This window comes from Antennarius striatus, chromosome 5 (assembly GCF_040054535.1).
Source record: "Antennarius striatus isolate MH-2024 chromosome 5, ASM4005453v1, whole genome shotgun sequence".
In the NCBI taxonomy this organism is placed as follows: domain Eukaryota; kingdom Metazoa; phylum Chordata; class Actinopteri; order Lophiiformes; family Antennariidae; genus Antennarius; species Antennarius striatus.
In genome coordinates this window covers 10,457,625-10,478,078 of record NC_090780.1, presented here as the reverse complement: position 1 = coordinate 10,478,078, position 20,454 = coordinate 10,457,625, and the positions used below count along the sequence as shown (strand labels likewise).

General features: G+C 43.9%; 1 protein-coding gene across 2 annotated transcripts in view; it reads right to left on the bottom strand.

The window, feature by feature from the left end:
* The window catches only part of cacna2d2a (calcium channel, voltage-dependent, alpha 2/delta subunit 2a), a 153,406-nt gene that overhangs the window by 51,839 nt on the left and 81,113 nt on the right, over window positions 1-20,454 (bottom strand). For both annotated transcript variants that reach the window (XM_068316404.1, XM_068316405.1), the window contains exon 5: window positions 1,402-1,446. In XM_068316404.1, the coding sequence (XP_068172505.1) occupies window positions 1,402-1,446 (45 nt within the window). The remainder of the gene's footprint in view (window positions 1-1,401; window positions 1,447-20,454) is intronic.

Sequence of the window (20,454 nt, the reverse complement as noted above, 5' to 3'; positions counted from 1 at the left end):
TCATTTTTACATTTAATTGCAGTCTTATTAGAACATCTGTTTATACAGATTAAAGAAAAATGGGAATGACCCGTAAACGACTACGAGCACAAAGGAACAGAACGTCTCCAGAGTCGGTCGGTAACCTGAACAAGAGAAACAAACATGTTCCCAACCTGTAAGAACTGTATGAACATCAGAGAAGTTTTGGTACACAGACAGCTCAGATATAAAATGAATCATCACTGTTTCACCTTCATATCAAGTACAGTGACAAGAGGCAATGTGAACAGAGGAGGCCTGGATAAAGCAGGGCCTGCAGACGACTTGCATTTCTTAAAACTGAATTCTAACCCTATTCTTCTAATAATAATGGATATTCACTCCCTTGGTGGACCCTTAATTAAAAGGGGTCATCATGGTAGGAGTCAAGCCTAATTCGCTGAGGAGGATTAGTAATGGGTGAGTTTTGCTTCCAGTGTTGGGTCAACTGCTAGGGTTGCAGAGATGAGCAATGACCTCTGTCTGACCTCTGCTGCAGTTTTTGTGTGGTATGGGGTTGGCAAGGTGGGGGTCATGAGTGTGTCACTGGTTCTGCTTTAGTACGCCATGTTAATGATGACTGATGCTCTCCAATTAAATGTGCTGACAGGCCCTAAAGCGCAGTGTCATTAATCACAGGAGTGGTGTGCACAAAGAGAAAATCACGCCATGATTTATTGCTCCTTCACCTCCCTCTCTGAGTTTCTTCTCCTCTCTATCTCACACTCTTCCCATCTTTTTGTGCTGTTGTGATCTAGGGTTGGATTCAGGGACACTATTTTGAAACTTAATCAATCAGCAGACACACAGGCTCCGAGTGTATGAATATCCTGTGGAGGGAAGCCAGGATGGTTTGGTGAGTCCAGTAGCCTGAGGGCTTTTTGTGAAGGAAAAAAACATTACCCAGCATGCCTACCTTTCCATAAACATCATTCATATTATTGTGTATGGATGGCACACATTATACAAATTGTGTGCTGGTAAATGAAAGTGCAGTATGAAACATGTTTAATATGAGGCGTCTTGATGGGGAAGGGGGTTTATAAACCCTAAGGTTTCAGGTACAGAGGGGACACAGTGTGAATCTGAGGGGAAGGAGAAATATCTGGATGGGTAGGACAGCTGAAGCCACTGTCACATGCACGTCGGACTGCCACTGGTCTGTCACACTGACTCACGGTGTGGGAATGTCTCCTCACTAACACACACAGACAACCCAGGGGCCCGGGGCTGGAGGAGGGGGCAGCAACACTGAGGAGGCCAGAGGGGAGGGCTGAGGGTTGGGTTGCAGGGAAATGATGGGAAGTGTAGTCGGTAGGACTCGGGGTTTATAAGGCAGGCAGGTTGTGGGGGGGGGGGGGCAGTCCGTACTGTACTCACATAGTCTGAATCCGCTTTGGAATCGTAGTATGAAATGCCACGCTCCTGTGCAGAAAAGAAAAGTGAAAAGACAGGTGATGAGAGAAGATATAGAAGTAGCCTATATCAGCCTCGACTCCCCAATTGTGGTTATATTCCATCACACTGTTCAGCATGAGAATATAATCAGCATCACAGAACAGAGAAGGAGTCGTGTGATGTGGAATGACAGTATGAGAAGGAGAACAGATAGCTGTGGAGATACGGAAGGATGTCGCACATCTATTTTATTAATAAGATGCCATGTATGCAACACATGTTCAAACGTGTGTGTCGAACACCATAGGAAGATCGACATGTGTTGTGGAAAGCTCTCTGTGTGACAATGAGCTCAGGTGTGACATGTAGTGAAGTAGTGATAAAAAAAACTCAAAACATTTCTCATTGGGAGCTTTATCAGCCTTAGCTGACTGGTTTTCATTCCAGGCGAACGACTCTCACAGGAGGAAAGAAACCAAAAAAGGAAAAGAATGTCAATTTATGCATGTGTTTTGCGCTATTTTCTCCTAATTGCCAGCAAAAATTACCCGTCGTCAGCAGGAGACATCAGGGCCTTTACCCCTGTGCAAAAATCTTCATGTATGGGCTGTTGGCATCCCTACCATCCTATTCTACTCTGGACTGGTGCCCTTATCTCACAGAGAGGGAGGCATTGGGGGTTGAATGCAGCGAGCTCCCTCATTATCATGAAGAGATGGGCTGAGGACGCACTCTCAAGGGCACCACACTGACTGACTTGGCCTCACTGGAGGAGCTGCGGTCATGGTCCACTAAGGGAGGATGAGAAAGAAGGAGTCTATTCTACAAGCCCTACATATGATTTACTCAGTCTGACTTACATTCTCTCAACTTCTGGTTGTCTCTTGAACACTTTCAGCATTTTCATAATTGCCTCTGTCTTAAATTCATGTAATCTGCATGTACTTCATTTGTACAGAAACATATGCACGCACAGACACACATCTATGTAGAAAGTCACTCTACCCATCACGGCTGGGGTCTTGGCTGGCCTCTGGTGCTAATCTGGAGCCCGTCACAAGCTCAACACAGTCCCAAACAGCTCACCAAAGAGAAAATTCATGATGATAAAAACTCATGCTGATATCAGACATGGGTAGGCTGGCCTGGACACAGCTTGTGTCTTCAGGTAATGAGTATGAACAAGATAGAGGAGGAGCAGAATCTTCCCTCTGACACATCTCAGCTCTTCCTCTGCCTCCCCAGCTCTAGGGGAGGACAGAAAAACTTGCTTGGAGGATGGATCAGACCGGATCACTCAGGGACGACATTGGGTTAGGTTGAAGGTTAGGATGGAGGCTGGGGCTGGGGCAATATGAAGGGATGACTTGAGAATATGGAATATAGAGATGGTGGGTGGGTGGGGATGGAGTGAAAAAAAGAGTTGGCAGGGCTAAAAATAGTCCCCTGTGTCTGCACAGAGAGAGAGAGCAAGAGGGTGACAGAGAGAGAGAGAGAGAGAGGGAGAGAGAGAGAGAGAGAGAGAGAGAGAGAGAGAGAAAGAGAGAGAGAGAGAGAGAGAGAGAGACAGAGAGAAAGAGAGAGAGAGAGAGAGAGAGAGAGAGAAGAGAGAGAGAGAGAGAGAGAGAGAGAGAGAGAGAGAGAGAGAGAGAGAGAGAGAGAGAGAGAGAGAGAGAGAGAGAGAGAGAGAGAGAGAGATTGTGTCTCTCCCTCAGACAGGGACCCCGTGCCAGAGAACAGCATTGTTGTGTCTGCCAGCAGGATTGATCTGGAGCCCAGTCCTGCTTATGCTGCTCCCTCGCCGCTAAAGAGTTTACTCTTACTACTGTGGCATTACAACTCATTATTCAGGACTGCTTCCTGTAAATAACCGCTCGGTTCCTTGCACCTGACTGACACCGTTACGCAGCTTTACACAAACAAACATTGCACCCAAAGTACACAACACACATTCCTGTAGAGAGAGCCTACCAGAGGTCCAACACTGCTGCCAGTCACTGTTGCTCACAATTCGTTTTTGTTATTTTTATTTCAAAATAATAGTATGGAAATAAAGAAAATTGAATAAATGAGAATTGTAGGACTCCGGAGGCAGCTGATGGGTACAGGCAAGCCAGGTATACTGCGGCTTGAGTAGTCACGGAGGCAAAAACTCAGGTCTGGTAGGAGTTCGGAGAGGCCGTGGAGGAAGACTATCGGTCAGCCTCGAAGAAATTCTGGCAAACCATTCGGCGCCTCAGGAGGGGAAAGCGGTGCACAGCCATCACTGTTTACAGTAGAGGCGGAGAGCTGCTGACCTCGACTGAGGATATTGTTGGTAGGTGGAAAGAATACTTCGAGGATCTCCTCAATCCCGCTGCCATGTCTTACACAGAGGAAGCAGAGGCTGAGGTCCTAGAGGTGGACTTGTCCATCACCCAAGCTGAAGTCACCGAGGTGGTTGTCAAACTCCTTGGTGGCAAAGCACCGGGGGTGGATGAGATTCGCCCTGAGTACCTCAAGTCTCTGGATGTGCAGGGACTGTCATGGTTGACAGGTCTCTGTAACATCGCATGGCAGTCAGGGACAGTACCTCTGGATTGGCAGACTTGGGCGGTGGTCCCTCTTTTCAAAAAGGGGGACCAGAGGATGTGTTCCAACTATAGGGAGATCACAGTCCTCAGCCTCCCGGGGAAAGTGTATTCCAGGGTATGACCGAAAGGACAAGATCCCGGATACAAGTAGAGTGGCTGGGCGCACCCTTAAAGACAGGGTGAGGAGCTCAGTCACCAGGGAGGAGCTCGGAGTAGAGCTGCTGCACCTCTGCCTCAAGCGGAGCCAGCTGAGGCGACTCGGGCATCTGTTCCGGATGCCTCCTGGACGCCTCCCTTTGGAGGTGTTCCAGGCATGTCTTACCGGGAGGAGACCTCTGCTGAGACTGTTGCCCCTGCGACCCGGACCCGGATAAGCGGTTGGTGATGGATGGATGGATTGATGGATGGATGGATGGATGGATGGATGGATGGATGGATGGATGGATGGATGGATGGATGGATGGATGGATGAATAAATGAGTGGAGAAACAAGTAAGAAGTGCTTCGGTGCAGAGGTCCCTGAATGTGGTGATGAGCATGAAAATGTTTTCAGAAATTCAGCTTCAGAGATTAATAGATTAAATTGCTATTTGTATGCCCTATTTATGCCCTACTGATAATGATAATAACAATAAAAATAACAATAAAATTGCAACCCTAATGCTATAAGTAACAACAATAATAGTAACAACAACAACAACAACAACAATAATAATAATAATAATAACAATCAACAGAACAAGGTAAAACAACATAACCTGTAAAGGGTAAAGGGTTCTTGAGCACTTCATGCTCTGTTTTCACCCTTGTGACACTGGTATCATGTCTGTTTGCACAGCTTGATAGTGTTTGCCCAAGTTCATCCTGTGGATAGCACTTGTTGGTGCGAAAGCTACAGTATGTACACACTGCCTACAGTTAATCCTTAGTATTACTGCAACAGCACATAAATGTTTGTTGGGTGACTGTTCTTAAACATTTCACGAAGTATGTTCTATTTAACTTCATTTCAGATGTTATAAAGACATTGTTGGACTGACACACATAACACACAGACAATTACAGTTGTCTCCATGTAGATGAGTCCAAATTTCACGCCATCTGCTAAGGGCTCATGGTTAAAGACACATTTGATACACACACACACACACACACACACACACACACACACACACACACAGACACACACACACACACACACACACACACAGACACACACACACACTTCATCATTGGCAGACCCTCGTGTCTGTATGTCTTCTTCCTTCTCGGTCCTTGAGGCCAACATGGAATGGGCAGCAGTAGTTGTAGGTTTTGGTGGAACCGTATTGGTGGAGGTGGACTCTTTCTTCCATTTGTGCTTCTGTACTGCAGCACTGTGGAGATCGTCATTATGTTGTGAAGCTCCTTCTCGAACAGCATGTTTCTAGGCAGACCTGTTTTTCGCTGTAGCCTCCCAGGTGTTTAGGGATATGTGGCACTTCCTGAGGTGATCTTTGATGTTGGCCTTGCACCATTTCTTTTGGCCTCCGTTCACCTTGGACAAGCTGTGCATACAGGACTTGTTTGGGTAGGCGGTGATCTGGCATCTGTATGACATGACGAGTCCATTTGAGCTGGTTTTGGGCGATGATGGCAGTGATGGAAGGAATGCCAGCCTCCTCCAGGACGCTAGTGTTGGTCCGTCGATCCTACCAGGTTATCCTGAGGATTCAGTTTAGGTATCTCTGGCAGAAGGCCTCAAGTGCTCTCGGATGCCTACTGTAAGTGGTCCAGGTCTCTGACCCATAAAGAAGAGTGGGGAGCAGTACTGCTTTGTAGACCTGGATTTTGGTCTAAGTTCTTGGCTCTCAAACACCCTTTTCCTTCAGTCTGGAGTATGCCCCACTGGTACAGCTAAAGCGGTGGGGGATCTCCTCATCGATGGTGACTTTAGATGGTAGAAGACTGCCAAGGTATGGGAAGTGGTACACATTTTCGAACCTGGTGTTATAAATAAAGATGTTTGAGAAGGTGGTACTGTTTGGGAGTGGCTGATGGAGAATTTGCGTCTTTTTAATGTTGATAGCCAGACCACGTTGTTTGTAAGCCTTTGCAAAAGCAGTCAGGGTGCACTGTAGGTCCTCTTCTGAGAGGGCAACAATCGCATTATCATCTGCATACTGCAGCTCCGTGATGGATGTGGTGGTGGTTTAACCTCTGTCCCTGAATCTGCTGATGTTCAGAAGCTCGTCAGTCCTGTACATAATTCTGACTCCCTGTGGCAGCTGACTCCCCGTAAGATGGAGGATGCTGGCGATGAAGATGGAGAACAGTGATGGTGCAATAACACCTCCCTGCCTAACTCCTGTGTCAAACAGAAAGGGTTCTGTTTCATCTCCAAAGCCAGTCAGGACAGAGGCAGACATGGTAACATGTAGCAGCCGCAAGACTCTGATGTACTTGTCAGGGCAGCCGAATTTTGCCAGGATGAGCCAGAGGGCCTGGCGGTTCACAGAGTCAAAGGCCTTGGTCAGTTCTACAAAGGCCATATATAGAGGCTGATGTTATTCCCGCCACCTTTCTTGTAGCTGACGAGCTACAAAGATCATGTCCGTGGTGCCTCTATGTGGACCTACACCGCTCTGAGATTCAGGAAGGATGCTTTTTGGCCAGAGGTGTCTGTTGGCCAACACTCTAGCTAGCACCTTCCTGACAGTGGAAAGGAGGGAGATAACGCGGTAATTCCCACAGTCTGCCTTGTCACCTTTTTAAAAATGGGGATGACTAAGGTATCTCTCAACTGCGCATGAATTTTCACCCATATTTTGAGAAGCAGGTTGTGGATCTGTTCAAGGAGGACTGGCCCACCTTCTTTCAGAACTTCAGCTGGGATACTATCAGGCCCAAGAGCCTTGTTGTTTTTCATTTTCCTGATAGTGCCCCGTGCCTCTTTCAGACAGGTGGTTCTTCCATACTCTCAATGAGGGTTAGTTGGCTTCAAACTCAGGGGTGATATCCCTGTTCAGCAGCTCTTCATAGTGTTCCTTCCACCTGTGTGTTATAGCCTCCTTGTCTTTCATCAGGAAGAGTCCATCCTTTGAGCAAAAGGGGTCAAGCATCGATGACTAGAACCATATATAATTCTGGTGGCTTCGAAAAAACCTCTGGTGTCACCAGAGTCAGCAAGCTGCTGAATTTCCAGGGCTCTTTGTGTCCACCATTAGTTCTTCAGTGTCCTCACCTGTGACTGGAGAGCTACTTTCGCTTTGGGATGGGCTTTGGGTTTCTCTTTTCCTTTTGGAGTTGATGCCATTCTGCCAAGTGATGAAGGTTTTCCGCTTGATGTTAATACGTTCCTGGATTTCTGTGTCATTCTCGTCAAACCGGTCTTGATGTTTCTGCTTACTGTGACCTAGTACAGTTTTGCAGGAGTTTATGCAGTAGGAGAGAGGTTATCCCAGTACTTTTCAATGAGCTTTAGGTACTGATCTGGAAGGCCCGTGCTGATGGCTACCTGCAGTTGTTGTCAGTAGGTGGTGCTCAATGTTAAACTTTTGTCGGGTCTGTCCTTTTTGATGTCAGGGAAAAAAGAGGCAAGCTATCTTTAGGGTACCTTTTCTAACCCTCTCCCCTACTGGGTTGAGCAGAGTGGATCCTTAAAAGAGCTGCTCTATCATGGGTGCAGCTACCGAAAAGCTCTTTCTGCCTCATCCAAGAGCTAAACGATCATCTAGCAGTCACCAACTGTTTGCTGGGCTGTGGCTAGGGGCTGCCAAACTTCACAATCCTGCCCCTGTCACAGCTTTCCGATCGCCGCAGAGCTTTGTATCCAGAGCGTAAAGTGGGATGGGTTCCGTTTCGGGAGAAGAGAAAGACATTGATCCAGTGGCATGGCGTCCATGACTACTTGACGTCGCCCTCTGTTCCAGCCTTCATCCGACTTCTCAGCCGTTGTGGCATGTCTTTGCTGCCATCTTCCGCCTGGTCTGCCGCTGAGGTCTTAGCTATTTGCCCATAACTGGGACAGGGGTTGACAGGCAGCAAGACCTGCATGCTGTGTCTCTGGGGCCCCCTGTTACTCCGAGATCCCGTACAACTTTGCCAGAAACCATAAGGCACCAGTTACCGTGTGTGGCCACAAGGGGGCATGTACGAGTCTTGGCAATGGAGAGGCTATGTACCAGCAGAGGACACACACACACACACACACACACACACACACACACACACACACACACACACACACACACACACACACACACACACACACACACACACACACACACACACACACAAAACATACCCTTCACATACACTAAGATACAGTATGGACAAACTTACAAATGTATGTGTAAAGTGGGCACATACACTGGCAAAAAAGAAACATAATGTCTGAGAAAGTACCACTGACACAAAACGCTATCAATAAATTAAATCTATGGAGCTGAGTGGACCAATGAATTCCAAAGAGGAGACAAACACTGAGGTCAGGTGATCACCCCCAGCCCCTCCCTTCCATCAGTCTCCCTCCTCCACCTTATCTCCATCTGCTTCCTCTCTGTCACCCCTTTGCCCCATTACCCCTCCTCCTCCTCTACCCTTTCTTATCATCATCTTTCCCAATCTCTCCATCCCCTATCCCAGCCTCTCTCACCAATTTCACCAAAAGCAGTAGGTTAGATGCTTACTGTTGCTATAGAAACTGTCCGAATGCTCCAGATTACAATGTGACTTTGTCTACTTGCCAGGGCTACAATGTCTGCTTGTTTTTGTCTAACCAGATAAATGCCTGCCAATCCTTTGTTCTTCTACATGCCTGTCATTTGGTCTGAGTAGTAGGTTGTTCATCTGCCAGCACACTTTCTTGACATGACTTTGTGCTGCATGTTGTTTTAATGTCATCCATGGTTTGTACTTGCACATTTGAACTTCAAAAAGCCAGTTCAAGTGAAGGTCAGAACCATTAAAGATTAAAACCTCATACTGTGTGAAGAGAACCTTGACATATTATTTATCCATCGAAGCAAAGGTGACAATAAGTGATTGAAAAATGGTTGGTACATAGGGACTGTCATATGTCGGTGCGTGGAATGACGGAGTGCGGTTGTTCGGACTAAATCTTTTGAATGCGGATGTGTGTGTTGTCTAAATGGCCTCGCTCAGACAGGTTGACATTTGAGTGTGAGACAAGTGCTTCATCATGGGTGGGGACAGATTACAGTCCTACTCATATCTCCTCTGGACACCTGCTAATGATTTTATAATTACAGAACACACTCAGTGCCTCTGCAGTGCCACGGGGTGTACACACAAGCATGGAGAAATACACACACACACACACACACACACACACACACACACACACACACACACACACACACACACACACACACACACACACACACACACACACACACACACACACACACACACACACACACACACACACACACACACACACACACACACACACACACACACACACACACAGGCAAATACAGAGCAAACACATTGCACTTTTCTCCTGGACACAATACACCAGTAATCACTCACAGTACCTGCTTCCCTAATGGAAGCTGACATTATATCAAACACAATAAAGGATTTCATTTAGTGCTCTTCATTAACCCAGGCACACAACCCATACGAAACATTATGGGCACACACATACACACAAAATGCAACCAGAATAAAGAATTAAAAACTAAACAATTTTGATTTGGCTGTAGAAAAACTTAAGTAATGTTAAATGCAAATGTAAAGAGTTATCTAGTCTCACTGTTTCTGCTCCCTTCCAGTCCAGTCTCTCCTCTTGTCTTTAAACATCTCTCTGGCCATCTTTCCATTACTTTAGTATCATAATAATCCATTTCCATGTGTCAAATATTGCTGAACTCAATAAATTGTGACATGACCTCTGTTGTGAGACAGGCCATCTTTTTTTTTGTCTTGTCTGCATGTATTCTCATAGTTTAACCCCATAAAAGGGGGTCAACCTTTTATGAGATCAATGCTTATTTTAGTCTTGCAGCAAAATCTTTTTTACATTTTAATGCATGCATGTGAACGTTACCAGTCCTCTCTGGGAACTAAATTGTCAGTCTTTATTAGAATTTCCTATTGTGAGCCAGAGAGGGAAGTGCTGCACCCCTGTGAGTTAAGGGGGAAAGCAAAAGGAGACAGGGAGAGAAAACACAAACAAGGTAGTGGATAGACAGGCAGTGCTGTTGGAGTGAAAAAGGTTTAGGCTGTTTTATTCTATCTTAGAACTGATATTTCAACACCGATGTTACAAAACATCAGATTAGCGGAGGTCCTGATAATATAGAATAGGCCACCAGAGGAAACCAGTGTAGGAGGAAGATAGAAGGCATAATATTGTGATGACTGAAGTGAGACTCACCACATTCTGACGGGACCCAATGGTTCTCAATAACTGGACTCGACAGGAGCTGGTAAGCCCTGACCCAACATACATGTGTGATGAAACCAACACCCAGATAGGCTACCAGAACTCAACAGGGCCACGCCAGCCGAGCACTCCCAACCCCGGCAGCCAGGAGCATCCAGAAGCCATCACCGGAAGAGCCACCGGGGGCACCAAGAACCACGTAGGCCCAGGGACCCAAAGGAGGCAACAGCCGCCACCGCAAGGATGCACGGGACAGGCCCAAGGGGCACGGGGCAGGGACTACTCCAAACATCGCAGGGCCCCCTCCAAAGTGTGTGTATGTATGTTGCATTAAAATTGGAGGATGGGGGAGGACAAGTGAGGCATATATGGGGAGGATACAGTGCCCTAGAGCACTGCAATCCGCCCCACAACCATGCCCACTGCCCTCACCCCCATCCATTCCCAAAGCCCTAACTGTGCCCTGCATGTGCCTAAAAGTTATTATGTATAGTGCAGTGTGGGATATGTGTAGTGAACATTAGGAGGCAATCTGGTGTGGGCCCAGCCCACATGAACAGGGCCGTGAGGGGGACCAGGATCACAGCCGGTCAACCACCCCGAGCCCGCAACCCGGCCCGGCCACAGCCACCAGGGTCCCGGCAAGGCCACAGGTGCCTGGCGTCCATCAAAGCTACCGATGACAAACCGGCAACCAGCCCAAGCCACCAACCCGCCCCGCAACAACAACAACCCAGAGGTGCACCACCACGGCACCACAGAGGGGAATGAAGGCAATGCATGCCCCGCCCCCCTAGGCCCAGCTGTCCGGCCACAAAGGGTTAGCCCCGCAGGACCGAGGCAAGCGACTAGCCCAAAGCCACCACACCATCCAGGGGAGGCAGCCGCCGAACAGCCAGCCCCCCCCCCATCCCTCCCCCACCAAGGCCATCATTTACGCTGCAGTTGCCCTGACATGCAGGCATAACAATATACATACAACACTTCACCTTTCAACCGAAGAATGAAAATGTGAAGGAAAAACACACTAGGGTACTCATGCTCAACAAAATGAAAACACAATATAACATCAGAAAAAAATTACCCAACTCACTTCCTGTGTTTTAAATGGTCACAAGTTTGCAGAGGTGTCAGGAAGTGAGCTGAATAGGTACTTTTTTTTTAAAAGAAATACATTAATCACAGACATGTAGAAATTTGTCAGAGATCTATAAAGTCTCACCACTTTGATCTTGAATCCCCGGGTTGTCTCTGGAATCTTTGTTCTTTAGTGGAGTATTTTTTTCCTCAATGAATGTTTAATTTTTTCCTTTGTGGTTGCTGTAATAAAGCCTTTCACATTTCTATGAAATGTGAAAGGTTGTAAAGTGTATGGACAGAGTTCTTTCATTTGCACTTAACTGGAAGACTGAACACTGAGTGGATCCACATAGCAGAAAGTTAAACTACAATCTTTGGTGCTCAGCAGGCTGTACACCTGAAATGATGTAGTTTAATACAAGAGCCCTGCTTTTAATTCTGTCTTAAAATGTTCACTTTTGAATTTTTTTGTAATGGAGTTGTTAAATCATATAATTTCAACTATTGTCTATGGAACTGTACGTCATCGTAGTGAAAAGTGAGTCAGCCCTTGTTGATATAAATGAGAAGCAGTAGTTTAGGTAGGCAAACCTCACATAATGACTTAAAAACAAGACAAAATGTGTTCTCTGGAGACACAGTGCACATGAGATGGATGTGTGAAAGTATCATAGAATCACATAAAATATGAGTGTTCTAGTTTTTCAGTAAAATTGTAATGAATTTCATTCAACTTTTATTTTCAGAACATTCTTTTAATAAAAATCATCACGTCACTACTTTAACTTTAATTTCTTCCCACATGGACAAGTTTGTTCACACAGCACTGCTTGTCTGGTGTTTAGCCACAGCATTCAGAAGTAAATGCAGACATGATGTTTTAGATGTCTGCACCGTCTCAACCACTGAGACTCACACATCTAATGTATGATGGAGGCCTTGGGTGTGGCTGCCTCTCTCTCATTGGCATGATCTGCATCTCCAGGCTTCGAAACGATTAGTGAGCTGCTGAGACCACAGTGTCCAAACATGGCTCCATGCAGATGTTCATTTGTATGCCAATAAACAAATGTGCCCCGAGATTAAAGCTCCAACACACACTGAAAAATCAGTGCAAAGTCAATGGTGTTCTCCATGCACATTTCAGCTATATCTCTCTCCTCTTCAGATGAAAACTGTGCCTCCTCTAACTGCTCACCCACTTCAAAGGCTCTGACAACGATGGGCAGCAAACCAAGAGATAGGAAAAAGAGGGAGGGAGTAGGAGAAGAGAGAGACCAATTGTGGAAGTGTCAGGTTCATTATTGTGAAATTAAAAGTATGTAATTTCAAAAATATTAAGGTTACATATGCCATGGTTATATTTCATGCCCCCAATATGCCCCCATGAATCTGCAATTTCAACTCTTCAAACGTCTCTGTAAACATCATGCAGGTCACAGAATCCTATTTTCTCTTCTTCTCCTATCTTCCTTTCTTTCCCCCTGTCTTTTTACTCCTCTTTTCATCCTCTTTTCTTTCTCCCATCTCTGCTGTGCTGTCTCTTCCTTTCAGCCATTAAAACAGTCTGCGAATATTCCAATTCCATGATAAGGGAAGAAGTCTTTGTCCTGCTGCACTCTGGGTAATGCTGCTCTCCATTGTTGGCTGACAGATCTCTATTGAGGAGTAGGTTTTAATGCTGATAGCATCACCACACTGCATGGACACAAAGGCAGATAAAAAGGCTATCCAACATGACACAAGCATGCCAACACCTCCAAAACAAGACCCCAATCTAATCATCACAGGATAGGCAGGAAGGAGGCGCTGTATCACCAAATAAAGACAAACAAGATAAAGAATCCATGGCGATATTAATGCTATCATCCAATTCCAGAGGAATTTGATAGACACGCTGAAATAGCTTCACGTTTATGGTATCTGTAGCAGTACTGACCAATACCCAATTACTTTGGTACCAATCAGTCGGGACATCCTCGTTCACATTGCAGCTCACTTTGAAATTGGAGCACCGTCTATTTGAGTGAGATATTTCCAGGTTTCCTTTCCATCAAAGGGTTAGCACTGCTTTACATTTCACTGATATTTTTCAGCCATTTTACCAGCACTTGTCCAGAGAGTGCTGAAAAGCCACCACCCTCCCTCTACAGACTGACAGAAAGTGGACAATCAACAATCAGCAACGACCAAAGGAAACCTGTTATTTTCGATCCCGCAATCATTTCCATTAGATGTCTTGCTGTCCCTCACAGTGATTTGAACATTCAAATGACAAACAGAAGCCTGATTTAAGATATCTGCAGACAGCCACCATGAGGACCGTAGGGACAGAAGACAGCAAGGAAACATTAAACCAAAGCAGGCATCTATCTTCTGCCAAGGCAGAACCATCCTATCACTCAGAAAGTGAAAACCAAGCTTCACATCTCTTTTGTGGGATGTTGCGGTAGACTAGAGCAAAGAACATCTCAGACAAAATACAGATGTCTGTATTTAAGGGTGGTATCTGCCAACATGTCTGTGGGACTATGAAAATTAAGAATGTACTCCGTGGTGAGGTTTAAAAGAAGAAATATTCAATTTCAGAATAAAAATGCTTACATTTTTCTGTCTTAATCAATTAATTTATTATTACTATGAGGCAAGACATTCCTTCTACATCTAATATCTTAAAGGCATGAAATGTCCCATCCATTAAATAAATGCTTATTCTGTAAACAAATCAAAATGGACCATATTTTGAAGGTTTGAGAAAAAGTATGTAAATGTCAAAATCCAAAACGCAAAAATACTGAAATAGAGAAATAGAGAAAACTGCATCTCGAGTGTTCGTACACTTTTACTCTTTTTATTAACCTGCTCTGACCAGAGGGGCATTGAAAACAACATTTCATGGGTGTTGATCACGTTTTCAAATGGGAAAATCAAGGTCTGCGGCATTGCTGGCTGGATTTCTCTGATATTGATTGCCAACTCCAGTGAGGCAGTGGAATCGATCAGTGGGATTTGGACATGGGGCTTCTCTCTAAACCTCAGCTCCTACTGAGCGCACAGCATCATATAGAGCTGAACACCTAACAACGGCGTACAGACACACCTGAAAAATTATCCTACTCTGTGCTCTTTTTATCTCAGCATTTCTCGTTAACTCTTCCTGTACTTCTGTATTTTTTATTTATTTTAGGTCACCCTAGACTTCACCCACTAGATAGAACAGCAGGGCTTTTCAAGAGGCCTCTCTCAAAGCAGCAAAGGAGATTTAGTGGTGAGCAGGCAGCAAAAAGAAAAGAGATGGAGGGAAGGAAAACAAAAAAGGAGCAAATTTCTACCTTTGGGAGCACCACTTAAACAAATTATGATTTGAAATGGAAAAGATGAAATTACCAAAGGACTGGGTCACCACAGCAACCAGAAGGCTGTGAGCAGAGCAGCAACTGACAGAAGGTGAGACAGGAAGGATAGAGGAGCTCCCTGGGAGAGGGAGCCACAGTTGAGGTGGGAGATGAAGGTCAAACGTTTATTGGTATAGTATTAACTGATCAATTGATAAAATGCGGCTTCAAGTACACAGACACAGACTCTTGGCTGTGTGCACATTTTAGCATCCATTGCAGATGCATGGTATTGAGTACAACGCTCAATCTGGTTTCTGCTGAGGCACCATCAGATTCATTTGATAGGTAGGAAGCTCTGCTAAATTGTAAACTGTGTCAGATTTTCTCGACACGTAGCCCCTCCTCATTTCTTTCCCTTCCAATGGCAAGCAGATGGAAGTCCGTTCCAAAGCTCAGGATTCAGTGATAACACTATTTATGAGTTCCATTACGTGCTCAGCAGGCTGCAAGCACTCAGTCTCAGTCCGGCCATAAAGCAGCAAAAGAAAAAACTCAGCTCACAATGAATATAGATGCAGTTTATTTGTGATTATACAATGTGTTTATCTGTGTTTGAAATAAGCACAGTGAATTTAAAAAGAGCTCACATAGCAGCATTCCAGACTCCCTGTCTCTGGTTGCCACTATGGACACCATTTGGAGTTTGGGTTGTGGCGGAGCAGAGATAGGACTGGACTTCACTTTTGAAGAGTTGCCCCTATCCTTAAAATGAAATATTCAGTTTGAAATGCTCAGAAAAAAAACTAATGAGCACAACATGGTGGTCTTTGTAAAGAAAAAAAAAGCTGTATAAATGAAATATTAATAGCTAAAAAAGAAGCAATAATTAATTATTTTGCTAACCTCAATTTTCTCAGGAGCTCAATTAAAGAAAGCAAGAGACATTAAAACTAGCAAATACTGAAATGTGTGGACAGGTAGTCCAACGATGGCACTTGTCCTTAATTGAATCAGAGGAGGAAACTGGGCTTTGGCAACAAAAGCTAAACAGGGGGATAAACACAATTAAAAATTAACATATTTAGAGTCAAGTGACAAGTGACAAAGCCTGGATGAGGTGTCTCTTATTTCTGTCTATTTTTAACAGAGACTGAATTTGAATCTGTCAGAGGCAGCTCTTATAAGACTAATGTATTCTGTGGCTAATGGAGCTGGTAGCTTTGAGGGCTGGTCTGTGAGTTGACACAATGATTCTCACTCATTTCCTCTGAAGGGCCAATTATCTCAAAGAGAGGCATTATGAGAGGAACTGAATTTGGTCAAGTGAACAAACCCTTGCAACTCTACCTAGCAGCCCTGGCACTTAAGGTCATGTTACACCTCTGAGTTGGCCTACTGTCCATTTACTGCAATAAACATGGAGGAAACACATGCTGAATGCAATGAATCGATCCACCCTAAAATATGGAAGAACAAAGCTTAGAAAAATGATGTCAGAGATGGTTAGGAAGAATCATGGCTATTAACAGAGGACTCAACGTTGTGAGCAATCTTCTGCATAATATTACCTATAGGTATCTCAACGTCACTGATGAACATACATATATGAAGAGCAGTAAAGAGGTCATAGGAACACTACTGTTGTGTATGTAGGTGGGCTGCTGAGTATAGATGAAGAGAAAGGGAGGAAGGGAGAGCTTCTGTTGTCCCATGATGAAAGGCTTGATTGATTGGAGAGTGATGATTGCAGTAAATGACCTGGAAGATGGTTCCATCTCTGTTTCTCGTTTTCTCCATCTCTTTTACCTTCTTCCGTCACTCGCTTGCTCGCTTACACCTCTCTCTTCCTCTGTGTGACTCTCTTTGTCACCCCCTCTCCTTGGTTTCATCATGGCAGCCCATCAACAGAGTGCCTCTCTCTCTCCTAATGGCACAGCTATTAGCACTAATGCATTTCAAACGTACAACAGCTGCCACATCACAATCTGATGGAAAGTACATGTCTTCCTCCAATCTCCAAAAGCTCTGCTCTTTCTTTCATCCAACCTTGTGTCTCTGTTCCAATATGTTGTGCTCCATGTCAACCCTCCTCCAAGCTGGGAGACAGTGGTCATCCCAATCATCCACAAGGTGACAGCTGATTGATGGAATGTAGTTGATGATGATTGGTGATCATACCACTAAAAGGTAAACGGTGCTGATTTAGAGAATCTGTCAAGATTTTCTGCTCAGTTTGGTTTTGGAATCATTTTGTAAAGTTGCCAATTTACTAGCACTCAAAGGCATCTTTTAGTCTCTGTATGGTTTAGCAGTAGAGATCTCATATTCATTCTTGACTGTTGATCAACACCAGTTCTAGGTAAAGGCAAAGGTAAACATTAAATCTCCCAAAAATTATGTTTTTGATCTCATGGAAGCAGTTCTAAAGATATAAGAATGTGGCAGCAGTAGACTGCAGTAGTCATGCAATCCATGGTTTTCATACAAATAATTTTGGGTAAATAATTTCAAGTTAACCTAACATTTATGTTTATTAACTAAATTTGTTTTGTACATGCAGTCTGAATTCACTCAATTCTAAAACAAAACTATTCTTCACTGATAGCAAAATGTAATCGTAGGATATTACACATATTTTCAGGGAGAGATGTGTATTTGTCAAGGATATTATTTGTTCTGTTGTTGTGAAAAGATTATTTTTCAGTTGTAGACAAACCGTTATGATACATTAATCACTGTCACTGGACCCTCATATGACCCTAGCTGAAGCTCAGCATTTACTATCAATTCACACTCCATGTATAGATATTAAAGAACCACCTGCAGTTTTCTAGGTCATAGAACAAAAATGTAAATCTTCTGAAGACTGTTAGGACATCAAAAATGTTTTGGTAAAACAAACCAAAACAACATCAACATTGAGGATCCCAAAAATACCTATACATGTATTACTGTATCATAACTAAACTGGAAAATAACTCAACACTAAATATATTTTTGAGGTCTGAAAAAAATTTAAATATGATTTTTTTTTTTCAGTAATGGAATTAATTTACTTGTTAATTTGACCAATATTAAGAGACACAATAACTAACAAGTGATTTACAAATTTAAAAAACTAAAACCGAAAAAACAAAAACAAAAAAACAACAATGACTAGTAGTCAGCTTCAAATACTTCAGCTATCGAGACAGCAGCAGTCCACAAGGACTTGGGACCAAAAGGTCGCTGGTTCAAGTCCTGCGTGGACCAAACTGGTAGTTGGAAAGGTGTCAATTCTACGCCTGTGCACTGTCGCAGTTCCCTTGAGCAAGGCAGTGTGCTCCATTAATAAAGTAACTTAAATCCTAATTTATGTTATTACCTTTGTAATCCTGTATATTTCAATCAGTCAGCTTTTATTTATAAAGAACTAAATCACATTAAAAGACATTTCGAATCGCTTTAATATGAAGTCAAGCTGTCCCATTGACATACTGTGGATGTTTTCAGCTAGTTTTCTGGTGAAAAGAAAAACAATCTTTCCACCCAGATAGCATTGAAGTCTGGACATTTGTTAATTCAGTACATGTAATCGACTACCAGGTCAAAGATGTGGAGCCCTATTCTGATTCTGAAATTGAAAATTTAGAAATTTTCAATAGAAAGATGGCACCAAGACAGGGTTTATATTGTGTTGATATTTGGCTCTGAAGTTTGGTGTCTTATTCTCATGAGAATCACAAAGTAGCACTGAAATTACTATGTGATGCCAAAGTCAATGTGTCAGAAATGTATGGGTACCTGACCTTGAAAAATCAGTGGCAATTCAACACTTTAATGTCTATTTCACACATCATTTCATTTCAAGGGATTTAAAACCCTAAATGACCAACACAACAGTTGTTATGATCAACATTCTGACATCCATAATGTCCAGCAGTCAAGATGGTCAGGAAACCCTCTCTGCAGCATTGTGTGTGTTTGTGTGTGTGTCAGAGAGAAAAATACAGTAACAGCTGTGATGACAGCCGCTATGAGGAACATGAATGTCACTGAGTTTCTATGATGTCACCAGTTTGGTGAAGGTAGCAGATGGGCTGGGCCAGGTACAGAACCCGCCATTAATAAACACCTACAAATAAATGTCAGCTTGCCAACTAAACTAAACAAATACACAATGCTTTTAAACACACACACACACACACACACACACACACACACACACACACACACACACACACACACACACACACACACACACACACACACACACACACACACACACACACACACACACACACACACAGATTATATCAAAATGCACTGTCTCTCATGCATAAACACCTTCATTTGACAGCCTTCTCCACCCTCTAGTTCAGGATGCAATACATTTCTCCTAATATACCCAAAGACCATGCAGCCCTAATCTAATTAGAGTGTCAGTCAGCAGAGTGCTCACCCAAAGACAAATTAGGAAAGTGCAAAATCTACAAACTGGAGAAATCTTGTGAGCATGTGACATATCTACCATTCCAACTCATCCTTCCTCCTCCCGCTACGTATTTGTGAGACTTTTTTAATGGTTTCACAGTCGCCCTGCTGAGATTCATTACCTGGCCTGATTATAAAGGCAAATGAAATCAGCTCCAATACATTATTAATAGAGGGGCACCATTAGGATTCATTTGCAGTATTTGCAACAATATGATATATTAACTGTTTTCATGCCTGATTAAAGACACATACAGATGAGAAAAAGTATAAATGATTATAATGGGGTGTTGAGGGATATGCTGGGTGTAAAATAGTGCATGGACAGAATCAGAGGTAGAAACTGGAAGAGGGTGAGAAAAGAGAAAAAGAGAAGAAACAGTAGAAACGGCAGATGAGTTTTGGCCTGGCGTGTTGGATTATAGGTAGTGCTGGCTTTTCCACTTGAGGAGGTATTGATGCCATATTGGATGGAGCTTCTTAGGAACAGGTGTGCTGTGTGTGGTCACCGTGACACTGACTCCACTTCCTGCATGGCTTCACATCCGATTGAGGTAAATCAGAGCTGGGCAAGGAGGCGATTAACCCCCCCTTTGGCCTCTGCAAGACACTTCGTTGGATTTGCAGTGAAAGAAGGAGCACCCCAGTCAGCCCAAGACCACAGCTTTAGAGTGTAAGCAACCATGAATAAAAATGGACTTTGTAGGGAAGCAGGGCTCATAATTATTCGTTTTAAATCAGTTAAAGCTTTTTCTCAAATATCCCCCAGGAGGCACTGGGTTAAAAATCCATTTGTGGGAACTGTACCATGACAGAGAGCTTGTCTCCCTGGAGACAGAGGATATGACAGTGGGGAATGTGGATGTGTATCTATCGGGTGAGGCTATATATATATGTGTGTGTGTGTGTGTGTGTGTGTGTGTGTGTGTGTGTGTGTGTGTGTGTGTGTGCGTAGTTTATGTGCATGTGTGTGTGTGTGTGTGTGTGTGTGTGTGTGTGTGTGTGTGTGTGTGTGTGTTTGTGTGTGTGCGTGTGTGCATCAATATGCATGTGTGTTTTTTGGGGCATCTGAATGTTTGCAAATTTGAGAATCAGAATCAGTGGAGCAGGCTGCTGAAATACACAAACCAGCAGAAAAATCCATTCTTCTTTTTTAAATTTCAACAGCAGATCTCAC